Below are 26,665 nucleotides of genomic sequence, written 5' to 3'. Positions count from 1 at the left end.
TCAGAGCACATTACTCCAGTTTTAAAGTCTTTACACTGGCTCCCAGTCAGCCTCAGAATAGACTTTAAAGTTCTGCTGCTGGTGTATAAATCTGTGAATGGGTTTGGTCCAGAATACATCAGTGACATGTTAGTCAGGTATGAACCCAGCAGGTCTCTCAGATCTATGGACACAGATCAGATAGTGGAGCCCAGAGTTCACAGTAAACATGGTGATGCTGCTTTTAGTTGTTATGCTGCAAAGAAGTGGAACAAACTGCCAGCAGAGCTGAAGTCAGCATCCAATGTGAACATTTTTAAATCAAAGTTAAAGGCACTTTTTTTCTCTACTGCATATGATTGAGAGAGAGATTTTTTGTCATGTTGTTGATGTCATGATGATTTAAAACCAGCACATTGTTGAGGTAAAAAGCTTTTATTTGATATAAAACAATCTTGGTTCACATATTTTCTGGATACAGAAGTAGCTTCAAGAATAATCTGTTTTGTCTGTAGTGATCACAATAGCAATAAACAGCGTTTTTAGGGTGATGGTAGGATTTAGGCTGTTGTAGGTTCCCACATCCTCAACCTCTAACCCCTGGATGCTGACTGTCTGTGGAGGGGGAGATGATGGCTGGAAATCCACCACCATAGCCTTAGTATTTGAAGCAGTGAGCTGCAGCAGCAATTTCTGTAAATGTTAAGAAAGATCAGAAGTCTACATAAGAGCATTCTTTTGCATTGACAGCAGCAGGGTTGGGGTCAATTATAATTGTAATTGCGTAATTGATAATTAATAACAATTAAGGCGTAATTATATTCGAAATTGAAAAACACTGTTTATTGCTATAATCAAACTGTATAATGCATCACTGTAACCTCACAGCTTGATTGTTGTAAATATCTAAATCATATTTGTATTATTTTTGTAAATATCTATATCATATTGGTATATATTTGTATATTATTATTATTATTATTATTATTAATACTTACTCAAGCCTCACAATGGGCCCCTATGGTTTCACTAATGCACAAACTGGCACAGCCTGGGCTCCCATTGTTCAACTGGCATCCGTGTCTGCTCTACCTCCATCTCAACATGTTAATCAGGGTTGGTTGTTGCATTCTATAGTTGTGCATTTCTTGGATGCCATGGTGAATAATACCTTGTGATTCTTCTCACCCATACAGGTAGTAGGTATGACAGTTTTTCCAACATGAATCATGGTCTGCTGTACCTTGTAAAAGGCTGTTTTATTTATTTTTTTTATCACAGGTTGGCTGTTATGAGCTATGTTATTAAGATATACTTTTTTTAAATTTAAATGAATAAATAAGTCAAGGGGTATACCCTTGATTGAAGCCTAACAAGATGAGAAACAAATTAGATGAATGATAATTGTTACAGTGTATTTTACAGCTGATTTAAAACATGGTTAAGACATTTAGTAATTGAGAGTGTAATTGTAATTGACTTTCAGGGTAAAAAAAAAAAAAAGATAATTTAATTGTAATTTAAAAAAATGCTAGTCAGCGTATTCATAATTTAATCGTAATTGAACAAGAATAGTTGAAGATGTAATTGTAACTGAAAAATGTAATTGACCCCAATCCTGATTGGCAGTTTGCTTCACTTTAAATATATGTAAAAAAAAAGAAGAAAAAAAAAAGGTTTGTTGAAATTGATTAGACTACCAAAGAAAAAAAAAAAAAACTAAAAAAGATGTAATTATAATATGTTGTACATTATTCTAGGTTCCTTCGATCAATCCATTATCTGTCCGATTATTATTTCTTTACAGGTGTCATTCTGATTCTGATTCTGATTATGCTTTGAATGCTAGAGGTGTGTCCACATGCTTTTGTCATGAGTCCTGGTTAACCGGATATACAGCCTACTTAATCTGATAGGAGGTATTTACACAACATCATTCCTGCTCAGCTTGGTCAGCTGTTAACTTGGCTTTTTTCGACAATTATGGAATTTTTCCGCAAACTGGACGGCTCAGCTTCTTTGATTCTTGTGAGTACATTTTTTTTTATATTATTATTTTTGTCTTTGAGTTACGTTTTTGCGCATTTATTTTAATTAAAAGGGTTTGACAATATAGTTCCAAATAAGTTCAAACAGAAATTAATTACCATGACATGAAGAGGGGGGATGGTGGAAAAAGCTGTAATGTATCGACTCAAACAATGTCTTCAGGGTGAGTGGGAATCAGTGTTCAATCAGATTTAATAGGTTTGTACCTGTTTGCATTCGTGTTCGTTTCTGTAAATGCATTCACCTGACACTTCCCAGCCACCGTAGGTTTTTGATCAAATAGACTAAAAAACATAAAACATTAAACATAGACACATTGGACTGGCTCCTCATTGAAGATGTAAACATGAGCCTGAATTCTCACACAAAAGTGACTTTTCAACATTTTTCAAAATTGTAGGGGAATTTCAACCCAAATATTCTCAAGGAAAAGATGGATGTAATGACACATAATGCTCTCATAATGACCACCCATGATGTGAATATCCTTTAATTATGGCTTTTAAATCTCCTCTGTGAAGAAAACTTTATGGAAATTTAAAAAAAACTAAACAAAAAAAACAAAAAAAAAGCTTATTTTTGGCACAGTAATGTTTTGTATGTCCTTTTTAGTAAAACTCAGTCATAACTTCATGAACTTTATTCACTGTATGTAAAGTAAAGAACAAATAAACATAACTCACAGCTCTTTCTATTATGTATTGGCTGCGTCCTGTGGCCTTAAACTTAGCTTTCAGTGATGACGTGTTAGTTTACGTAAAACGCATCATCACACGATCATGCGCAGAAACATTAAGCAAAATGGCGTGGATCACGTTCTTTTTTCTATTGTCCTGCTTGCCAGTCGGCATTGTGATGTTTCCTTCCCCTGGTAAGATTTAACTTTTAGATCTATTTTGATCTCATGTTTAGAGATTCCATTGACCATAAATGGATATGAAGGTTTGCACGTGATTGTACTAAACACAACGTAGGGCCATATACGCTAGCGGCACCGTGTAGTAGCTTTGGTTAGCTTAGCTCCAACAGCTGAAATATGCTTTCATAGGACATATTCATATAGCAACTACAACTCAAACTAATCATTTACCTAAACTACTTAGTAAATATCAAGGTTAGTCACTAACAGCTTTATAAGACAGATGGTTGATAAGAAACTCCCTCTAGGAGCCGGTTAGCCGTCTTTAGCCATTGGATGACATGAAGAGGTTACATTCTCTTTGTTCTAAAGGATTTCATTTGAATTGTTAGCAACTTCCTTTACTTTTATTGTTATTTTTGATTTTCTTTAGGACTATTATCACTGCTAATTTAACAATATTTTTGGAAAACTTTCTTTTCTACCTTTTATAAAGTTTTTCTTACCCTGCTTAGGGAGGGCTGGTAATGGTCACAATCGTGTGTGTGTGTGTGTGTGTGTGTGTGTGTGTGTGTGTGTGTGTGTGTGTGATTGAGAGATTTTTTTTATTTTTTTTTATTCCATGTTAGAAGGCACTGGGAACCATACTAATGCCACTATGTAGGTAAATGTTTTAATAGGGAGGGCTTTCTTGAATGCAAATGGTTTAGTTCAACTCTTCTTTGTTCTTCTTCAAACATAAAACTTTAACTGTTGTTTTTTTGTTTTTGTTTTTTTCATTTTTACTCATTTTCTTTTTCTCTCTGCTTCCCAGATTTGGGGCAAAAAACCCAGTACGCTGGCGTCATGGAAAAAACCAGCGTGTCATGTGGAGACCTCACTCCATACAATAAATCATTTATCATTTGGGTAGAATTGGATGGAACTCCACGTAAAGGAGAATATGTTGCAATGTCTCGTCAAGGAAAACTGGATCCAGGGAATCAGAAACAAGCCTATGCTGGTCGTGTACACTTTCAAAATACATCCCAGACAGAAATATATGCGGCCATGGTCATCGATAAAGTTAGGGAAACAGACTATGGATTATATGAGTTCTATTCACTGAAGATGAATCCAAACCGTCAGAGAAGGGCCATTCTGGATGGTCCACTGATCTGCAAAGTGGAGCTGAGAGGTGAGTTTTCAACCCAGTCTGACTCTAAAGCTTCTGATCTTGTCCACCACGTGATGTGTAGATATTTCACACAAATGCCTCTGAAGACATAAAATGACTACACATCATCTGCCCCATCTTTTCAATGGGCCATACTTCAGGTCACGTGACCGTCAGTCCTGTTGAGAAAAAGAAAACATGGCAGACATTCATTATTTTTTACTGGAAATTATAGGGAGCTTGTGGCTTTAGCCTAGTTTTGGTAACATGACTCGTGAGAAATATATCTTTCTCCTGTTGCTATTGTGTTGCTAAGGACAGTATGAGCAAGTACTGGATAGGACGATGAATCACAGACCACGTTTGGTATTAATCAGAATCAGAATCAGAATCAGAATCAGCTTTATTGACCAGGTACAGTTTAGAACAATACGAGGAATTTGACTAGGTAGTTGCAGTGAAAGGAGACACATCAACACACCGGAGCAGCCATTTGCGGCGCCCACATATTTAGGTGAAAAAAGGGATCAATAACAGGAGGAGAGGAGGGGTGAGGGGAAAAAAACTGCCAGTTTGAAACTGATTTCCCTAAACAGAGAAAGCAGTGTGAAACCAGGAAAAAAACCGCCTCTGCAAACATAAATGTAAGCATGACACAGTCAAACAACTTGAGACAAAGCATGTAGGAAGGGTTGGGTGGGAGGTTGGCTGGGGGAGGGGGTCAGGTGGGAAGAACAACAGGAGTCCAGCCATTTGGGGACATGGGCGTGCTGCCAGTCGGCGCTGCAACCACGCCTCCATGCAGCTGCGGTTGGGAGGTGGGGAAAGATGGCTGACGAGGCATTTGAAGTTGAAGACCTGTAGCTGCATTACTGACAACCAGATGACGTGTGGAAAAGTTCAGCATCAACAGTTCCAGGAGGAATGTAGGGAGGGAGCGGGGGGAGGGAGTGGGGGTAAGAGCCGCCGTCTGCAGAAACTTCCTGGTGATAAGAGTTGAGACAACCTTGGCTGGCTGGGGAGCCGAAAGGGAGATAAGCAATGTGATTTGATACAGGCTATGTTAATTTCCAATAGCCTTCTGTCCTGGGTCTCTCTGCTGTAATCCAATGAGTGGCCTAGTTTCCACTTCCAAGCCGGGTCTCGAACTTCTCCCAGTTGTTATCCATAACGCGTAGACGATCCAAAAGCAGCTTGCTTGCTTTTGATATCGATCAACACATGAGTCTGAGTGTTCAGAGCCCTGCTACATCCTTCAGAAATCACTGGCAGCTTTTCCAAAACAGTCGCCAGCGTAGTGCGGACTTTTCGATAGATGAGGAAGCCACCAGCTCCGATCAGCAGCATGCCTACTATCATTATTCCAATCATGTAGATGTCCTCCACGTCTTCCACGGAAAGGATGGACAGACACACAACTCGCCACTTGTTCCAAGGGTCAAGTGTGTATCCAGCCGCAAACGTCCCGCTTGGACATGCAGGTTCACCACCCCCGGTTCTTTTCGTCGAAAAAATCTGATCGATAGCACTGAGAGACCAACTAATTAATTCCATTATTCCGGTTTTGGATGAGTTGCAGAGAGAGGCTCTTGTTAGTTTCACGAGACCTGACAAAGCAGCAGCTGGGGGAGAGATAAGACGGAAGGAAGGGAGAAACAGAGAGTGCGACTGACCTCGTCGAGAGAAGCAAGAAGAAACCATACTGTTTATGTTAATTATTTATTTACGATTAATATTATTTTTATTATTACTTGAAATAAATTTTAATTTATTTCCACACCTTGAGACTAAAGAATAGTTTAAGTGTTTGAAACCTTGTAATGATGTAACAATGTAAAATGTGTTTATTTCTTTAAAAGCAAAGATGACCCGAGTCATTCTAAACCTGCCTTTACTTTTTCTTTTTTTTTAAGAAAAAAGATCATTTTTAGATTAAAAATGTAACAAAAAATTCACTGGACAGGCACTGAACAAGATTTTTATTTATTCAGTTAAGTTATTTGTTTTTGCCGATCGCTCCAAAGATGAAAGAAAATAGTTTCAAATTATGATAATATCTACCCAGGTGATGATTCCTTAGATCAAATGTTTAATATTGATTTGTTTTAAGATACTGTAATTAATTGAGAGATAGTTGAGGCTTTTTTGTTTATTTATTTATTTATTTATTTTTTTTACATGTAATCACAAAAAAATATTTTAGATTTCATCGCAAGATTGGGTTTTGGGTCAGACTTCTGATTTATAGAGTTGAAATGAATAAAAGTAAATATTATGTGTAAAACTCAATTTTAATTTTGTTAAAACTTTAATCCATAAGTGTAGATATATTTGCTAAATGAATTGAATATTTTTAAAAACCACCTTACATTTTTCTGATCTAAATGAAGCGTCTACACATCACGCCATGGACTGGGTTGGATTTTTGGTTTCACCAAAATCAGTTCCTCAGTCACTGTGAACCTAACGCCTCATACTGTTTGTATTTTTTGCAGATCCTAATGAAAGACTGGAGGAAGGACAGCAAACCAGCAATGCTTTATACATCGTGATGATTCTGCTGATGATTCCAGTAATTGCATTGATGTATTTTTTTTTCATAGTTTTTCTACTTCAGAAAAATTATTTTTATTTTCTCTTTGGAAATGCTGCTTTCTAAATAAACTTCTGTGTAAATCATATTCACATGCTTCCATTTTTCATTTTGTGGCAGTCAGAACATAGAGTAATGTTGATAAATTGTTGGTCTTGTTTTAAAGAAACTTCTAATATTTAAAAATGTTTAAGAAGGTTTTTTCAATTCATAATTCATTCATTGACTTTGTGCATAGGCTTCATGTGTGTGTGTGTGTGTGTGTGTGTGATATACTTTCTAAATTACTTTATTTCACTTTTTTTTTTTTTGTATTTAGTACCAATTACAGCAGTCGTCTCGTGCCACTTATAATTTAAATTATAAAGTGATGTTTTAATGAAGTAAAAAAAAACAACATTTCCACAGAAGGAAAAATCCAGCAGAAACAGACTCACAGGTAAGGAACATTTGACTGGACAAGTTAGGATTTTTGCACAGGAGAGAATAGAAGAGGATAGAGAGAAAGCTTCAGATCTTCACAAACTGGTGGAATCTTAAACAGCTCCAAATTCAGAAAACCTTGGAACAAAAGGGGAGAGAAGGGGAGGTTCCTAGCCTCTGTTGTGCTGCTTAATTAAAATACATTTTACACTTCATTTCTATATAAATGTAAAAAATAAAATACACTATACAATAGAGTGAGTGAGTGTGTGTCAGGGTTATTATACTTCTTGAAATTTAATTTGTTTTGTTTTTAATTTTATTTATTTTTTTCAGATTTTACCCTTTTTTCCAGTTTTAGTTAGTTTAACAAGAAAAATTAAGTGGCAAATGAATATACATAATTTAGGACATATTTAAGACCTCGTTTACAAAATATGGACATATTCAAGATTTGAAATCATCAAATGCAGTTTGTTCCTAGTTTGTTCATGTTTCTTTGCCTTCTCTGGAAAGTGCTTTAAATGGGACTTACCTATCTTTATCCATGCTGAATCAACAGGTAGGCAGGGAAAGCAGAAATAATTCACTTTTTCTTCATTTTGCTTCTCCTTAACGTCCCACAGCTTCACCTGTCAAAGCCACTTTATGACGGACCTCTGTGACATCAGCCCCTCCCATGGCGGGAGGGGGGTGTTGTGTAAATTTTCCGGCTGCATTCAACTCTGCACAGCCGCAGACAGTGTCTGGAGGCAGGTAAAGTGCGCCCAGACACACTCCATTCACTCGTATTGAAGAGGCATTACCGTGAATGCAAAACTTTGATTAAGAGTGGACGGTAAAGATTTTTGCGCCCTAAACAGTAAACACGTCATCACCAATCAGATACAGATGAACAAAACAACTTCACAAATCATCATTATTATCGATAAAATATTTATTCTGATTATCTAAATATACATTTGTTTCATAGTATTTTTAATTAATTATTATTTTTTTATCATTTTTATGTCTCACTCAAACAAACATGGTAAGTGGTGGGGCGGCGCCATTGTGCACTCTATTGGCCAGCCGCCACTGGGTTCACGCCATCTACAAACCGTGCAATTTCAGGGCAACTGGTAATTTTTTATTGTATTTTATTTTTTGGAGGGGGGGGTATTACTAACACACACACAAAGCAAACGTGTACAAAGGTTAATAAAAGGGAAAGATAGAATGATTAGAATCATGGGGACACTTTGGCCACCTACTTAAAACTTGCAGGTGGAAGCAAAATTTATATTTTAACAATTGTATTTCCAACTAAGATTTTACATGCAAAAGGAATGTTCCAGCATTTAAATATGCAACAGTGCGCATAGTTTATTTCAAACAAAATAATATATTGCCTAAAATAAGCTGCGAGTCTTTTATAGCTCACCTCTGAAAAATTGAGTAAGCAGCAGATTTCCCTAATTTCACCTTCTCTCTCCCTCTCCATTCTTTCTTTGTGTTTTTGGCCTGGTATTTGACCTGCTGCTGTCTATCTCCCAAGTCTCGTTACATGTCACATCCACAGCACCAGCAGAAGCACATGTGGATCGTACCATTTGCACTGTTTTATTTTATTTTGTTAACTTTTTTTACTTTGTCTGCACATGCTGTCAAAGGTCAACACTACAAGACGTGCACTTATTTTAAGACAGCAATGCAGGCTTTGTTATTGCAGTTAAATAAATGAATAAATATCAGAGCTCTGCAATTGTAAGAAGCCATATGATAGGCTGAGAGAAAACACACCTGATTGGCTGATGAATCTGTCAATCAGTTTTATCAGCCAATGGTGACGTTCGTTGACCCGCGGCGTCAGGGCAGTCTCAAATTTCACCGCAGAGATTTCACTCACAAATACACAGAGGTTTCACAGCACAGAAGCGGTTTGTAAATGCATATTCAGCAATTTGCATTATCTGTGGATTTATATTACAAGTGTGCCTCAAAATAATATTTGTGAAACAGATCGTGTGCATTTGTGAAAAACCCTGCAAGAGTTCATTCATTATGATACTGTTCTGATTCCATAGTGTTACACCTAAGTGAGGGGGCCCTGGGTACGACTCCTCTGCCAATATGTAGTGTTGACATTTGATAGCCTGTGCAGACAAGGTGAAGAAAAAAAAAGACTGTTTACAGGTGGATTCATTGTCAGGATGCTTTTTTACTGTTTATGTTAAAGGCGTGTCCTGCTTCCTTCTTCGTGTCCCGGACTTTGCCCGGTTATTTGGATTGGGGTTTTTGTACGATGTCATTACTGCTCAGCTGTTCTTCTGTCAGCTGTTAACTTGTTTTTTTCTACAACTAAGACATGATGTAGTTTTTTATTATATTGGACGGCTCAACTTCTTCTTTGTTTTTTGTAAGTACATTTTATTTATTTTCATCTTTGAGTTATGTGTCCACGCATTTAATTTGATAAAAATGTTTTGATGATCAACTTAAAATTGAATTCAAACAGAAATGAATTACCATTGCATAAAGAGGGGTGATGGTGGAAACATCTACTTAAACAATGTTTCCAGGGTGAATGGGAATCAGTGTTCAATCAGATTTTTTAATAAAATAGACTGAAAATAAAATATAGACACCTTGGACTGGTCCGACACGAAGGAGAAAAAACTAGACTTACTTACACACTAAAGTGATCTTTCAATATTTTTCAAGATTTAAAAAGAATTTCATGATTGTGGATGATTCTGGAAAACAAAGGGAGAACCCAAATATTATCATGGATGTAATGACACATAATGCTCTCATAATGACCACCCATGATGTGAATATCCTTTAATTATGGCTTTTAAATCTCCTCTGTGGAGAAAACTTTATGGAAATTAAAAAAAAGCTAAACAGAAAAACAAAAAAAGAGCTTATTTTTGGCACAGTAATGTTTTGTATGTCCTTTTTAGTAAAACTCAGTCATAACTTCATGAACTTTATTCACTGTATGCAAAGTAAAGAACAAATAAACATAACTCACAGCTCTTTCTATTATGTATTGTGGCCTTAAACTCAGCTTTCAGTGATGATGTGTTAGTTTACGTAAAACACATCATCAAACGATCATGCGCAGAAACATTACAGTTTTTACGATTGAATAAACACTAAAATCTAAAGTGTTGCCCAATTATCAAAACCTTACACTCAAGGAGCAAAACTTGGCCCCACATTTGCACCACTGTAAGCACAATGAGTCCGTTCACACTTTGTGCAAAACAATACACACCGTGATTTGAAACACTAACACACACGTCTATGCATTAGACACAGAAGTATATCAAGACGTCACTTCCTTGCAATTCCAAAGCACTGACTGTCAAATGACCACACCTATGAGCCAGTTGATTGAACACTGCCATCAGGTGTGCAAACACAAGATTGCTTAATTGTAGACACACCAATCAGGTTTAAGCACTAGAACAAATGCAGCAGGTGAGTTCACCAAGCTTAACCAAAATGGAAGGAGGAGGAAGAGGAAGAGTGAGGATGAGAGGGGGAATCGGAGAAGGAGGAGAAGAAGGAGGCAGAGGCCGTGCCAGAGGCCATGGCCGAGGAAGAGGAAGAGGAAGACCTCAAGCAGGAGTAGGTGAAGCTCAAAGGAGAAGAGGTCCAACAATGAAATTCGCGCAACTCTTGTGGACCATGTTGTGAACCATGGATTGACGCTGAGGGAGGCTGGACTGAGAGTCCAGCCAAATCTCAGCAGATTCACCGTGGCATCTGTCATAAGGGCATTCAGACTGGAAAACAGGTAAAAAAATGACCTGTTTACAGCTTCTTACTGTATGCACCCCATATCAGCACTTTTGATACCCCTTCCTGTGACAATTTACAGTAGGTTACATGTATTTTGTTCTATATAGGATTGAGGGTCGAGTACAACGAGGAGGAAGGGCTCCCATTTTCACACCACTGCAGGAGAGGGAGATTGTGAATATGGTTTTGGCAAATAATGCCATCAGGCTTCGTGAAATCCAGGCCAATATTATTGAAGACCAAAACATCCTTTATAATGTGAATCAGGTCTCTCTGTCCACCATAGCTCGTATCCTGAAGGCACATCAGGTACAAATGAAACAGTTGTACCGAGTGCCTTTTGAGAGGAACTCAGAGAGGGTCAAACAGCTGCGGCATGAGTATGTGGAGGTATGTATTGTTCACTTTAGCACTCTGATGTTGCATACTGCACACATAACCTTTTTTTACATGTAAATGTACTGTACACTAAATCTATGCTGAACTACACAATCTTGTCTTTCACTGTATTTTAGAGAGTTTTACAAATGGATGCTGAGGCCATTCAGCGTGAGTTCATCTACATAGACGAGGCGGGGTTCAACCTCTCAAAGGTCAGAAGGAGGGGAAGAAATGTAATTGGCCAGAGGGCAATTATTAGTGTCCCGGGGCAACGTGGGGGTAACATCACCCTTTGCGCGGCAATCACCCAGAATGGGGTCCTCCACCGCCATGCCAACATGGGTCCGTATAAAACACCTCACATCCTTACATTTTTGGACAGAGTATACAACCTCACAATCATAAATAACATGCAGATCCAATACATTGTCACCTGGGACAATGTTTCATTCCACCGCTCTGCTCTGGTTCAGAACTGGTTTACGCAGCACCCACATTTCACAGTCCTTTTCCTGCCACCATATTCTCCATTTCTTAACCCAATTGAAGAATTCTTCTCGGCATGGCGGTGGAAAGTTTACGATCTGCACCCCCTGGCTCGGGTAGCCCTCATTCAGGCCATGGAGGAGGCCTGTGACCAGATTGAGGCCACAGCCATACAGGGGTGGATACGGCATGCACGGCGATTCTTTCCCCGCTGTCTTGCAAATGAGGATATCGCCTGTGATGTGGATGAAATTCTCTGGCCAGATCCAGCTAGGAGAAGAGACCAACAGTAGCAATTTATGTGCTGTGTTTTCTTTTTTGGGGGGGTTCTTTTTTTGTACAGAATAAAATGTTATGTTCATGAAAACTGGGAAATGTTTTCTTTTTTCGCCATGTTGGCTTGAGTATATGGAAAAAAATAAATAACATTGTCAACAGCATTAGTCTTGTGTCCTGTGTGGTGTCTACAGTAATGCATATAAGTGTTCACTGTGTGTATTGTTTTGCAAAAAGTGTGAGCAGACATTGTGTTGACAGTTGTGCAAATCCGAGCGATTCTTTGCAAATTCACTGTGTGCTTCACCCATACTACTCTATGCACTTAGAAGCAGAATTAGCCCAAATTGTTTAAGGTTTTCAACAGCAGAGTGTAACTGGTGCAAACAGAGTTAAGTCATATGCAACGTGTGTGTTTCATTTGGTAAAAAAATATGGTTTTGATAAGTTAGTGTATAGTTTTTACAAGAGTGGTTCATTTTGCAAAGGAGTTACAGTTTTTTACGATTGAATAAACACAATTTTGATTGTTTTGTTTTGTTTAGCAAAACCCAACACACGAATAGCCCAACCACATACCCAATTAGCAAAACAACTTAACTCCTTAAGCATGTTATTTATGATTGTGAGGTTGTATACTCTGTCCAAAAATGTAAGGATGTGAGGTGTTTTATACGGACCCATGTTGGCATGGTTGTGGAGGACCCCATTCTGGGTGATTGCCGCGCAAAGGGTGATGTTACCCCCACGTTGCCCCGGGACACTAATAATTGCCCTCTGGCCAATTACATTTCTTCCCCTCCTTCTGACCTTTGAGAGGTTGAACCCCGCCTCGTCTATGTAGATGAACTCATGCTGAATGGCCTCAGCATCCATTTGTGAAACTCTCTAAAATACAGTGAAAGACAAGATTGTGTAGTTCAGCATAGATTTAGTGTACAGTACATTTACATGTAAAAAAAGGTTATGTGTGCAGTATGCAACATCAGAGTGCTAAAGTGAACAATACATACCTCCACATACTCATGCCGCAGCTGTTTGACCCTCTCTGAGTTCCTCTCAAAAGGCACTCTGTACAACTGTTTCATTTGTACATGATGTGCCTTCAGGATACGAGCTATGGTGGACAGAGAGACCTGATTCACATTATAAAGGATGTTTTGGTCTTCAATAATATTGGCCTGGATTTCACGAAGCCTGATGGCATTATTTGCCAAAACCATATTCACAATCTCCCTCTCCTGCAGTGGTGTGAAAATGGGAGCCCTTCCTCCTCGTTGTACTCGACCCGCAATCCTATGTAGAACAAAATACATGTAACCTACTGTAAATTGTCACAGGAAGGGGTATCAAAAGTGCTGATATGGGGTGCATACAGTAAGAAGCTGTAAACAAGTAATGTTTTTACCTGTTTTCCAGTCTGAATGTCCTTATGACAGATGCCACGGTGAATCTGCTGAGATTTGGCTGGACTCTCAGTCCAGCCTCCCTCAGCGTCAATCCATGGTTCACAACATGGTCCACAAGAGTTGCGCGAATTTCATTGCTTAAAGTTGGACCTCTTCTCCTTTGAGCTTCACCTACTCCTGCTTGAGGTCTTCCTCTTCCTCTTCCTCGGCCTCTGCCTCCTTCTTCTCCTCCTTCTCCGATTCCCCCTCTCATCCTCACTCTTCCTCTTCCTCCTCCTTCCATTTTGGTTAAGCTTGGTGAACTCATATGCTGCATTTGTTCTAGTGCTTAAACCTGATTGGTGTGTCTACAATTAAGCAATCTTGTGTTTGCACACCTGATGGCAGTGTTCAATCAACTGGCTCATAGGTGTGGTCATTTGACAGTCAGTGCTTTGGAATTGCAAGGAAGTGACATCTTGATATACTTCTGTGTCTAATGCATAGACGTGTGTGTTAGTGTTTCAAATCACGGTGTGTATTGTTTTGCACAAAGTGTGAACGGACTCATTGTGCTTACAGTGGTGCAAATGTGGGGCCAAGTTTTGCTCCTTGAGTGTAAGGTTTTGATAATTGGGCAACACTTTAGATTTTAGTGTTTATTCAATCGTAAAAAACTGTAAGGTCTTTTGCTAATTGGGTATGTGGTTGGGCTGTTCGTGTGTTGGGTTTTGCTAAACAAAACAAAACAATCAAAATTGTGTTTATTCAATCGTAAAAAACTGTAAGCAAAATGGCGTGGCTCACGTTCTTTTTTCTATTGTCCTGCTTGCCAGTCAGCATTGTGATGTTTCCTTCCCCTGGTAAGATTTAACTTTTAGATCTATTTTGATCTCATGTTTAGAGATTCCATTGACCATAAATGGATATGAAGGTTTGCACGTGATTGTACTAAACACAACGTAGGGCCATGTACGCTAGCGGCACCGTGTAGTAGCTTTGGTTAGCTTAGCTCCAACAGCTGAAATATGCTTTCATAGGACATAGTCATATAGCAACTACAACTCAAACTAATCATTTACCTAAACTACTTAGTAAATATCAAGGTTTGTCACTAACAGCTTTAGAAGACAGATGGTTGATAAGAAACTCCCTCTAGGAGCCGGTTAGCCGTCTTTAGCCATTGGATGACATGAAGACGTTACATTGTCTTTGTTCTAAAGGATTTAATTTGAATTGTTAACAACTTCCTTTACTTTTATTGTTATTTTTGATTTCATTTAGGACTATTATCACTGCTAATTTAACAATATTTTTGGATCACTTCTTTTTTCTACCTTTTATAAAGTTTTTCTTAGGGAGGGCTGGTAATGGTCACAATCGTGTGTGTGTGTGTGTGTGTGTGTGTGTGTGTGTGTGTGTGTGTGTGTGTGTGTGTGTGTGTGTGTGTGTGTGTGTGTGTGTGTGTGTGTGTGTGTGTGTGATCTATCCCACCACTGGTAAGATTGAACTTTCAGATATGTTTGTATTTGATGTTTAGAATTTTCAACAACCCTAAATAGATATAGATTGCACGTGACTGTCCATAACCAAACGTAGAGCGGTGTGAGCTAGTGACCACGTGTAGCTGTGGTAACTCCAAATACTAAAATACTGTATGCTTTAATGGTAGAGGAAGATTAAAATAAAACACCACAACAACATGAGTAAATACTGTAAGTGATTATAGCAGTTAGACATTAATAGAAGAAGAAAAAGAATACAAACATAATTAAACAAACAAACATTAAATAAACAAACAATTTAATAAAAAGTGGCTTTTGCTTCATTGCAAAGCTTGTCTGCCATTCCATTGATTTCAGTGTTTCAAGGACTCCATCTTTGGAGACTGTTGCTTGAGCCAAGTCCATAGAATCCTTCTAAAGGTAGTCACGTAGGACAGAACAGAACTGTCGTTACTCTGACGATAAATTTGACAGCGGTGCTTTCAGAGACACTTGAAAATTTCACAGTTGAATAAGGATATTTTGTTTGCTCTGTTGTCGTGCGTTAAACGAGGGTCATCCATTTACCCTCGGAAAGTTGAATATTCTTTAAAAAAACATATATTTTGGGCTAATTAAATAATATCTGGGGCTTTAGCCCAGAGTAAAACAGCCTAGTGATGCCACTGACTTTGATAAAGGGAAAGTAAATCAAATGCACCGAGAAAGTATTTACAGTGTTGAAATATTTAAATTTATGTTAAGTTACAGCCTTAATTATGGTACATTTACAGCAGGTGTGTAATGCCTTTGTCTGATGAAGGGAAGTATTTATTTATTTATTGGAGAAATTCAAGGTTGTTCCAGATGGGGGTGAGTTTGCATTACACTAAAGAAAAGTTTGTGATATTGTTTAATTCCCACCAGTCTTTCAGAGCTTGTTTTCAAATAGGGGTGGCGTTTAATAGAAGGGCTGATGAATGGTGAATCTGAAATGGGAATCATGTCACATGCTGTCCTGTTTAATATCTAACCGAAAAGGGTGGTGCCAAACATATGGCACACGAGCTGGAACAGGTAGGTGAATTTGCCCGAAATGAGGAAAAAATCAAATTAACTGCAATGTATTCATTTGACCCCCAGGGTGCGCACTGTTTCAATGAGAGCTGAGGTGTGCCTTGGTAGTTGGTTGATTGGTCCTTCAACCTGTCAATCAGTCTGGCATTGTCTATAGTGATTCCGATCAGAAAGCAAGGCTGCAGAGCCACGCCCCCTGATTTATAATAAAACTGGTTTGAGACATTTTTGTTTCTCTTTCATCAAGGGTTAAAACTTAATGTTTACAAGAAAGGTTTATTATGTTGCCACAACGGAACACCGGAATGTTGTTGGGTTTTATTGACTTTCTTAAAGTTACGTGTTGAGTTCTGGGAGAGGGTTTGGTGTGTATTAATAACTTTCAGTTCCTGCAATGACTGGCAGCAGAAATCCTTTCCACTATAATCATACAAGCCAGAATTTCATCAAGCCTTCAAAAAGAGATGTGGGGCTGACAAGTGTGGATTTCCCCCAAAAAAATACATAGTAGCATTAATACATGACTAAGACAATATAAAAAATATGTCATACAAATGTAGATAAGTAATAAAAAATCTATTTTTATTATTGGGTGTCTCTTTAAACAATGTTACTGAACCAGCTACAGGATCATACACAGACAAAACAAAAGCGACAGCAATGAAGGTTGAAGGTGTGTATGTGTTTATGCATTCCTATCATATTATAGTACAATTGTTTTCAGCCTTTCACAGAACTGCTTGACTTTCTTGAAACACCTAAATTTACCTATTTTTAGCAGTGACTTATAGTTATGGTGCATCATTTGTCATCATGTATTTGATGTAGGAAAGGCAACGCTAACACCAAACAAATAAATATGAAGAATAATCAAAAATCTAAATGCACTGATTGACTACAAATTTTTGATGATGATATTCGAGAAAAAATAACCTTATTTTTATATATACCCCAAACGCTCAATTTTGAAATCGTCATAATCATTGTATGATAACCACTCGACATGTTAGCCCAACCACGCAAAAGCATCCAACCTGTTTTATAACACGCCATTGAGTCTTCCGGGAGTATACAGCGAGCCTACGTCACCTCCTGTGACATCACAAACCTACGTGAGTTTTCACGCGGAAGTTGAAGCTACAATCGTGGAAAAAATAAGCAAGATGCTACGTGGCCTCCTCTTGTTCATCTTTATATGTGGCTCTGCAGGTGAGTTTAAATGAGTCATATCTCAGTGCAGGTGTGAAATATGTTGTGAATGAAGATTGGCAACGTTTAGATAATCCAACTTAACTACCGTAGCTACCGTAGGTTTGGTAGCCGCTGGGTAGTTGTTTTTTTAGCTTCGTGAAATGTAAATGCTTAAAATGTGTTCAGTTTACTTATATACGTTAACTTATGAGTCTCATAGTCTCAACTTTAAAATGTTACATTAAACAACATATACCTTTGTTTTTAAAGTGAAACAAAGGCATGAGGGAAAACTAGGAGTGCTAACCAGAACCAGTTGAAACTGGTTGACGTGAGCGCTGATGAGTTTTTTTCTCCCTTATCGGTCATAAATGACTTGCTGATGTTTTTACTCTCACATGAACTATAATTTCTCTAAGTAAAATAAACAATCTCGAAAAAAAAAAAAAAAACATCACAATGACACAAAATGGAGAAAAATAGTGTTGCTGTCCTTTCTTGTACCTACTGTACATGTTTGGTTATACTGTATATACATAGCCATTTTGTGTGTTTTAGAGAATCATTATGTGTTATTTTGTTAGTTTTTTTTTTTTTTTTGGTGTTCATGTTGAAATTGTGTATTTTTCTGTAATTTTCAGCATTTTTGTTGTCAATTTGTGCATTTTTTAGGATCACTTTCTGCATTTTTGTTGTTGGTTAATTATTTTCCTATCATTTTGTACAATTTTGTTGACAGTTTATATTTTCTGTAATGTGTTGTTTTGGGTGTTTTTCTAGTCATTTTGTTTAAGTGGTTGTTGTGTCTGTCTTTGTTGTCATTTTGTGTTTTAAGAGTAATTTTATTTTATTTATTTTATTTATTTTATATTTTTTGGCATTTTGCTGTTATTTTGTGTGTTTTGGGAGTTGTTTTGTTTTGAGGAAGCAAACAGAACTTTTTCAACTTTAGCCCTCTGAATGAGGCTAAAGAAATATATATCACTGTAGCAAAATCATTATAAAGTTAATTATTCATCAAACTGCCCCTTTCAACATTTAGCTTTTTCAGTGAAGAACTATTTGTTGATAATATGTACAAAATGTTAAAGGTACAGCGTTCATGTATGTCCTGATCTTAATGAAAACATTGTCTTTGTTTGGCTCAAGGTAAAAATGTCACTGAAACAAAGTTAGTCAAAGTTACACAAAAATCAACGTTGCTTCCACTAGGCATACAAAATGAAGTGTTGAACATAACTTTTCTAATAAACAAATGCATTTTTCAAATCACATCCTAAATTAATCCCCATATAAATGTAAAAAAAACAATTAAGACAAAATAACCCCTGATCACATGATCTCCCACCCTGCGCTACTGCCTTACATAATCCCTTAGTTAACTCCGCCCCATTTTGTCCGTCAGCTGCTCAGAGACGTCATATCACCGGTAAGAGTGAGTGTGTGAGAATGTGTGAATGTTTTTGCAGCAGGTGAAGCCTAGAACAGTCAAGTGTGAACCTCTGGCTGACTCTAGCAACAGTTGGGGAAGAAGGATATGAGTTAAATGCATGATGTGAGGAGAAATACGGAGGGGAGAAAGAGAATGTGTGTGTGTGTGCGTGCGCTCGGTTAGTGACGGCGCTGCTCCGTCACAATAACTTTTCTTTGATTCTCAATTCTAAACCTGTTCTTTTTTCTTTGCAGCTTTGCAGAACCAAACCATCAAAGTTAAACTGGGAGATGATGTCACCCTTAAATGTAACTTTAAGGGTCACTCCCAGGTTACAGCGTTATTGTGGGAAAGAAAAGGCCATTCTGAGCAGTATGTCCTGTTTTATCGGGACAGTAAACCGGATCCAGAAAAGCAGGATCCATTGTACAAGGACAGAGTTGACCTGCTGGACACAGCAATGACTGATGGAGAAGTCTCCATTACTCTCAAGAATGTGACGGCTACAGATAACGGGACCTATGAGTGCTTCGTTGCTGAAAAAACCAACCGCCCAAAAAGAAGTGTCGTGTCAGGACCTCCAGTTTGCCACGTGACCCTGGTTGTTGTTCCCCATCAGAGTGAGTTTCCGCTAATACAGTCAATTCATATCCAATTGAAGAGTTCCTCTGTCATCAATAACTTAACACCATGCTTGTTTCCTCTGTTCAGCAGCTCCTGCTGAAGGACGTGGAGATGGACAAAAGAACAGAGGACATGTTTGGGTTTTTTCTTTTATCCTATTTGTACTTGTTCTGTGTACAATTATTGGTCTTATTTTAAGAAACAAGAATCACTGCAGTCAACAAGAAACTGGAAGAGCAGAATCCCAAGTTGAGCTTTTTACAACTGAGTAGTGAGATCCCTGCCTCTTTCTGCTGCTGTGGTTAGTGTAAGACTGATCTAGTTATCATGTTCATATTTCAAATGTGTGTGTTAACCTATTATATATGACTGTGAGAAGTCTCTTGTTATTTCATCATTTATATTTCAGTCCTAAACCCTCTCAATGACATACTATTTGTTTATTAATTTCCTTTGTCCACATATTTCATGTATTAAAATTATTCTACTGACAGCAATCTAACAGTGTGGGGTTTTTACATCACTCTGTGTGTTTTTTCAATTGATAATTCATTCATTGACTTTGTCCATAGGCTTCATTTGTGTGTGTGTGTGTGTGTGTGATATACTTTCCAAATTACTTTAGTTCAACCATGACAGGATAAGATAAGATGGACTTTATTCATCCCAAAGGAAATTTCGGTGTTCAGATGAATTACTTTTGCTTAAAACAACCAATAATAACAGACATCAAACAAAAAACACTATGAGAAGGGAATATACTGTATTCTGTCATACTAACCTGTGTGATAGCAGCCGTCCACTGAATGTCTCTGCTGTTGTAACCCTACGGTGATTGTTCTGTAATAACAATCCTAAGATCCTAAGGTAAGGTTATCAAAATCTAGATTCGATGAGGAGGCTGGCTGTAAATTGGTCTATCAGTTTAATAACTGGTAGATTCCACCCCAAAAGAAGCACACAGCAAGTTTAAAGGTTAAATTTGTATTAGTATTTGGTTTCAGTTTCTTTCTCTTTTTTGATTAAAAAAAAAAAGATTCATTTGAACATAACAACAATAAATGTACAGATCGGCCACAATATTACCTCTGAGATCTCAGGAAAATACTTAAAATAAAAGGACAAAACCAAAATAGTGTGGGACAATATAAAATTAACCTCTGAGTGCACTCAAATTAGGATTTTACCACGCCCTTAATATTCAGCGTCCATAAAAAAAAAGGGGTACCCGATGTAACCGTTGCAGCGCTGTTAGATGAGGAGGTAGACCAGGGAACCAGGCACCAGGGTGAACGTGAAGGAATCCCGATTCAGCAGAACCAAAAATCAGATCCAGACGAATCCTCCATAAAAAACCAGTCTTCAAAACGTGCAAAAAATCAGTCTCTGTTCTTATTCATATTAATGTCCATTACTCAACTCAAATTTAGCTTATCAGCTGGGATAACAAAATAAAATAGTATGACAATCAAAAATTGGCATACATTTTACAAATAAAAGTATTTCTCTTCAATAAAATATATATAAAATATAAATCATTTAAATAATTAACTGAAATATAAATCACAGTATGGTAAACATCCCAAAATATACAGGTAGCATATCACATTTACATGTGATTCTACAAAGTCTAGACATGTGCATCTTGTAGTTCACTGTCATTGTTCAATACCATTCTTACGTTGAAGGCGATTTTCCAAACACACAAAATAAATTCACTCTTTCAGTAGTCAGTTTAAACAATAAAACATTACCCTGACTGGTTTTTATCATTAGCAAAGTTCACAAATACATTTATGGTCATTTCCATATTTTATCAGCAACACTAGCATGCTAACACAGAGAAAATGTGATCAACACTCACCAGGATAACATTTTCAAAACGAATTTGTTTCTGAGTTCCAACTGGATCAAAACCATCACAGGTTCTGCAGGATATATTTACAGTTATGATAGTTAGTCTCTGGATCTATTTAGATTATTAAAACAACTTTTATTCAAAGTTTACCTCTCGTTTTGCCTCTCTGTGGCGCGCTCAGCTTAGCAAGATGGATGCCAGAGGAAGAAAACCAACAAAGAAGAGCGCTAAAAGTGTTTTAGTGCGCTGCCCCTTCTGGCGAAACTCGGAATCACACCTCATTCGTTTTAACAAGTGTTTAAAGTGTTTTGTAGGATAAAACAGACAAAAATAACAGGGTTACACCGTGTAAATGCAATGTACAGATACTGGCTGACATTGTCCAGTATCTGTACACTGAGTCTGGTCAGATGACTTTGCTCCACCCCTGCCTTCACAGAGTCCAACTCAATACCAACAACTAACTGGGCCTTCTTCTATTGTCCTTCCTTGTGCTGCCTCTCCAGCAGACCACTGACTGGTAAAACATCTACAGGAGTTCAGTGCACACATTTGTAAGAAGATTAGGGTTATTAATAATGGGTTATATAAATAAGAATATTAATTATGATTAATAATATTAGCTCAACAAATGCCAGGGTGCCACCTCTTAAAAAGAGGAAATATAAGTTTTATCTGCGATCAATCTCTCCTCATTTATCATTGTACTGCTTCAATACATTTCACCCCACAACCAGTGGCGGCTGGTGCATTTTTCTCCAGGGGGGCTACAACTCCAAAATAGACATACACCAAAAACAGGTTTTGTGTAACTTTGAACAAATAAGTAAGGAAAATTGCAGTTACAGAACTGCTTTATAACTAACCATATTTATTGCCACAGAACCCATAAACAAGCAAGAACAAATGTTGTATACACCAGTGGTTCTCAAACGTTTTTGGCTCAAGTACCCCTTTCTCTCATTTCTGAATCCAAGTCCACCCTTATGTCCAACTACCACATTTTGGTTAGAATTCTGTGAAAAAAACCACTATAGATCATAATGATGGAATTAATGAGTGATAATAACACAGAATAACAAAGAATCTCATTTTGTAAATAAGTGGACTGAAACAGTATTTAGTGCCTCCTGAATAAATTTGCTTCTATAGTTTTTATCATTTATGGTCATCTCCCGCCTGATGTGGGACCAGTTGAAATTTTGTGTGTTTTCTGTGTAAATTTGTGTTTTTTGTGTCATTTTGTGTATTTTTTTGTTGGTTGTCTGTTCTTTTTATTATTCACTATATTCTTCTCTTATTCAGTGTTTTTGTTGTCGTTTTGTGAATTGCTGGTAATATTTAGTATTATTATAATTTTGAAATAAAAGCAAACATTATAAAACCCTGTATTTGTAATGCTTTCATTTGTTAATTTTTCTTCTTCTCTCTCAAGTACCACCTGGAGTGCCATTGGGTACCCCTAGGTTTACACGTACCTTAATTTGAGAAACTATGGTATATACAATAGAGTGAGTGAGTGAGTGTGTGTCAGGGTTATTATACTTCTTGAAATTTTAATTTTTTTTATTTTGTTTATCAGATTTTCCCTATTTTTCTTAGTTTTAGTAAAGTAATTAAAGCGGTAAATGAATAAACATAATTTAAGACCTGGCAAAATATAATTTAAGACCTAGTTTACAAAATATGGACATATTCAAGATTTGAAATCATCAATCAAATTTTGTTTGTTCCTAGTTTGTTCATGTTTCTTTGCCTTCTCTGAAAAGTGCTTTAAATGGGTCCTACCTGTGTTTATCCATGCTGAGTCAGCAGGTAGGCAGGGAAAGCAGAATTGTTTAATTTGTTTTTCTTCATTTTGCTTCTCCTATTGTCCCACGGCTTCACGTGTCAAAGTCACTTTATGACCGACGACTGTGACGTCAGCCCCTCCCATGGCGGGAGGGGGGTGTTGTGTAGATGATCCGGCTGCATTCAAGTCTGCACAGCCTCAGAGTGTCTCTGGGTGCTGGTAAGCTGCGCCCAGAGACACTCCATTGAGTTTACTGCATGCAAAACTTTTAACGAGAGTGGACGGTAAAGACTTTTGCGCCCCAAGGAGGAAACACGTCACCAATCAGACACAGATGAACGAAACAACTTTATACATAATCATTATCTATATATTAATTATTCTGATTATCTAAATACTGATATACATTTGTTTTGTAGTATTTTTAATTCATTATTAAGTTGTATTATTTTTTCATGTTTTTTTCTTTTCATGTCTTGCTCAAACGAACCCCTAAATCCCTCGTCCTTGTTCCATTCCCTCTCACCAAGGTGTAACACCGGCCTCTTTTTAATATCTTCCCTCAAATAAAGTTATTTTTAACCCTTCCATCAGGGTGATGGTCACAATTATGCAATAAAATAAATGTATATCTGTCGTAATGAGAGTGCCCGACATGTGGTGTTGACCTTTGATAGCTTGTGCAAACAAGGTGTAGAAAGGAAAACAAATAATTTGTTTACAGGTGCATTCATTGTCAGGATGCTTTGAATATTTTTAAATGTTAAAGGTGTGTCCACCAGGTGTGTCAAGCTTCCTGGTGTACCTGACTTGCCTGATTCTTTATGTGATTGGAACCATTTGCACGACATCATTCCTGCTTAGCTGCTCTTCTGTCAGCTGTTGACTTGGCTCTTTTTTACAAATAGGACATTATGGAGTTTTTTATTAAAATGGACGGCTCAGCTTTTTCTTTGCTTTTTGTAAGTAAATATTAATATCTTTGAGTTATGTCTGCGCATTTATGTTGATAAAAATGTTTTGATGATCTACTCAAACAGAAATAAATTACCATTGCATGAAGAGGGGTGATCTTGGAAGAAGATGTAATTTTATGTATCTACTTAAACAATGTTTCCAGGGTGAGTGGGAATCAGTGTTCAATCAGATTTTTTAATAAAATAGACTGAAAATAAAATATAGACACCTTGGACTGGTCCGACACGAAGGAGAAAAAAACTAGCCTTACTTACACACTAAAGTGATCTTTCAATATTTTTCAAGATTTAAAAAGAATTTCATGATTGTGGATGATTCTGGAAAACAAAGGGAGAACCCAAATATTATCATGGATGTAATGACACATAATGCTCTCATAATGACCACCCATGATGTGAATATCCTTTAATTATGGCTTTTAAATCTCCTCTGTGGAAAAAACTTGATGGAAATTAAAAAAAAACTAAACAAAAAAACAAAAAAAAAAGCTTATTTTTGGCACAGTAATGTTTTGTATGTCCTTTTTAGTAAAACTGAGTCATAACTTCATGAACTTTATTCACTGTATGTAAAGTAAAGAACAAATAAACATAACTCACAGCTCTTTCTATTTTGTATTTGAGCGTCCTGTGGCCTTAAACTTAGCTTTCAGTGATGACGTGTTAGTTTACGTAAAATACATCATCAAACGATCATGCGCAGAAACATTAAGCAAAATGACGATCTCGTTGTTCTTTCTATTGTCCTGCTTGCCAGTCGGCATTGTGATGTTTCCTTCCCCTGGTAAGATTGAACTTTTAGATCTATTTTGATCTCATGTTTAGAGATTCCATTGACCATAAATGGATATGAAGGTTTGCACGTGAGTGTACTAAACACAACGTAGGGCCATGTATGCTAGCGGCACCGTGTAGTAGCTTTGGTTAGCTTAGCTCCAACAGCTGAAATATGCTTTCATAGGACATATTCATATAGCAACTACAACTCAAACTAATCATTTACCTAAACTACTTAGTAAATATCAAGGTTGTATCACTAACAGCTTTATAAGACAGATGGTTGATAAAAAACTCCCTCTAGGAGCCGGTTAGCCGTCTTTAGCCATTGGATGACATGAAGACGTTACATTCTCTTTGTTCTAAAGGATTTCATTTGAATTGTTAACAACTTCCTTTACTTTTATTGTTATTTTTGATTTTCTTTAGGACTATTATCACTGCTAATTTAACAATATTTTTGGATCACTTTTTTTTTCTACCTTTTATAAAGTTTTTCTTACCCTGCTTAGGGAGGGCTGGTAATGGTCACAATCGTGTGCGTGTGTGTGTGTGTGTGTGTGTGTGTGTGTGTGTGTGTGTGTGTGTGTGTGTGTCTGTCTGATCTATCCCACCACTGGTAAGATTGAACTTTCAGATATGTTTGTATTTTATGTTTAGAGTTTTCAACAACCCTAAATAGATATAGATTGCACGTGACTGTCCATAACCAAACGTAGAGCGGTGTGAGCTAGTGACCACGTGTAGCTGTGGTAACTCCAAATACTAAAATACTGTATGCTTTAATGGCAGAGGAAGATTAAAATAAAACACCACAACAACATAAGTAAATACTGTAAGTGATTATAGCAGTTAGACATTAATAGAAGAAGAAAAAGAATACAAACATAATTAAACAAACAAACATTAAATAAACAAACAATTTAATAAAAAGTGATAAACAAATATAAAGGTTAAGCACTCATGTACGTCTTGATCTTAAGTACAAAAATCAACACTTCTTCCACTCGACACATGAAGTTTGGTTCTCAAACATAAACCTCTTGTTTCTTTGCAGATTTGCAGCAGAAAACCATTGAGGCTGTTAAGGGAAGTGATGTCATACTTCCATGTAAGATCAAGTGGAATGACTCGGTTGAAGTGGTATTGTTGACAAGAGAGGGCATTTCTGGACCATATGTCCTGTTTCATCGGGCCAATAAACTGGAAACTGATCACCAGGATCCATCGTATGTAGGCCGTGTGAACACAACGATGGCTGATGGAGAAGTGTCCATGGTCCTGAAGGATGTGACAGATACAGATGAAGGGGTCTATCAGTGTTTTGTTGGTACAACAAACACCGAATGGGTTCATGTTCGCAATGTGACCCTGGCCGTGAAACCTGCTGAAGGTAAGTTTTTGGTATCACCACAAAAAGTTCAGTCATTGTGAATCTAACACCCCATAGTAATTGTATTTTGTTAATTGATTTTTGTGCAGTTCCTGATGGAAATCATGGGGAAAGACAGCAAAACGTAGATGCTTCGGTCCTTATAGGGATTGTTCTGCTGCTGCTGCTGCTGCTGATTGCAGTGACGCTGTATTTTCTCCCATTCTACATTGTGAAAACTGTCTGTGGTTTTTTTGGGCATGCAGCATTCTGAATAAACCAATGTAGTGAATGTACAAGAACATATTGATGTGTTTTCATTTTAAAATTGTGTGGCAGTATCTTGGTTGTGTGTTTTGAGTCACGTGTTAATGGGTTTAAGTATGTTTGAGTTCATCCATGTGATTATTAAGCAGCAACAAATAAATAAACTACAGGTAAATGACATTTTGGGATGAATTCATTAAGAACTAACTTTGCTTTTTCGTTAGCTCGCATGGTTGGAACATCATGTTCAATTAGTTTTTGTGTTGGATTTTAAGACATGGTTTGTTATAACTAATGAGGAAAGAAAGCTAAATGCACACATGTACAGTAGACTTGACTTAACAAATTATTTAAACCAAAAGAACAATGAAATTATTGACATTCTGGCTGAACATAAAATTGTGAAAAGCTTTTCTATGACATTCAAATTTG

The 26,665-nt window shown here is 37.2% G+C and overlaps 1 protein-coding gene across 5 annotated transcripts; it reads left to right on the top strand.

Annotated features, from left to right (window-relative positions):
* Positions 1-1,886: 1,886 nt before the first annotated feature.
* Positions 1,887-26,270, top strand: LOC114467192 (uncharacterized). 5 transcript variants are annotated; one of them, XM_028453310.1, is made up of 4 exons: positions 23,673-23,802; positions 23,881-23,961; positions 25,652-25,987; positions 26,077-26,270. In XM_028453310.1, the coding sequence occupies exons 2-4, from the start codon at positions 23,898-23,900 to the stop codon at positions 26,238-26,240; spliced, it is 564 nt and encodes a 187-aa protein (XP_028309111.1). In that variant the 5' UTR covers positions 23,673-23,802; positions 23,881-23,897; the 3' UTR covers positions 26,241-26,270. The 5 variants fall into 5 exon arrangements, 3 of the variants coding, with proteins under 3 accessions (XP_028309109.1, XP_028309111.1, XP_028309110.1); XR_003674499.1 differs by lacking the exons at positions 23,673-23,802; positions 23,881-23,961 and adding an exon at positions 1,887-2,007; XM_028453308.1 differs by lacking the exons at positions 23,673-23,802; positions 23,881-23,961 and adding an exon at positions 2,089-2,899.
* The last annotated feature ends 395 nt before the right edge of the window (positions 26,271-26,665 follow it).

Source organism: Gouania willdenowi, chromosome 7, assembly GCF_900634775.1.
Source record: "Gouania willdenowi chromosome 7, fGouWil2.1, whole genome shotgun sequence".
NCBI lineage: Eukaryota > Metazoa > Chordata > Actinopteri > Blenniiformes > Gobiesocidae > Gouania > Gouania willdenowi.
The sequence above is the reverse complement of the archived record's forward strand: the minus strand, read 5'-3'. Positions and strand labels throughout refer to the sequence as shown.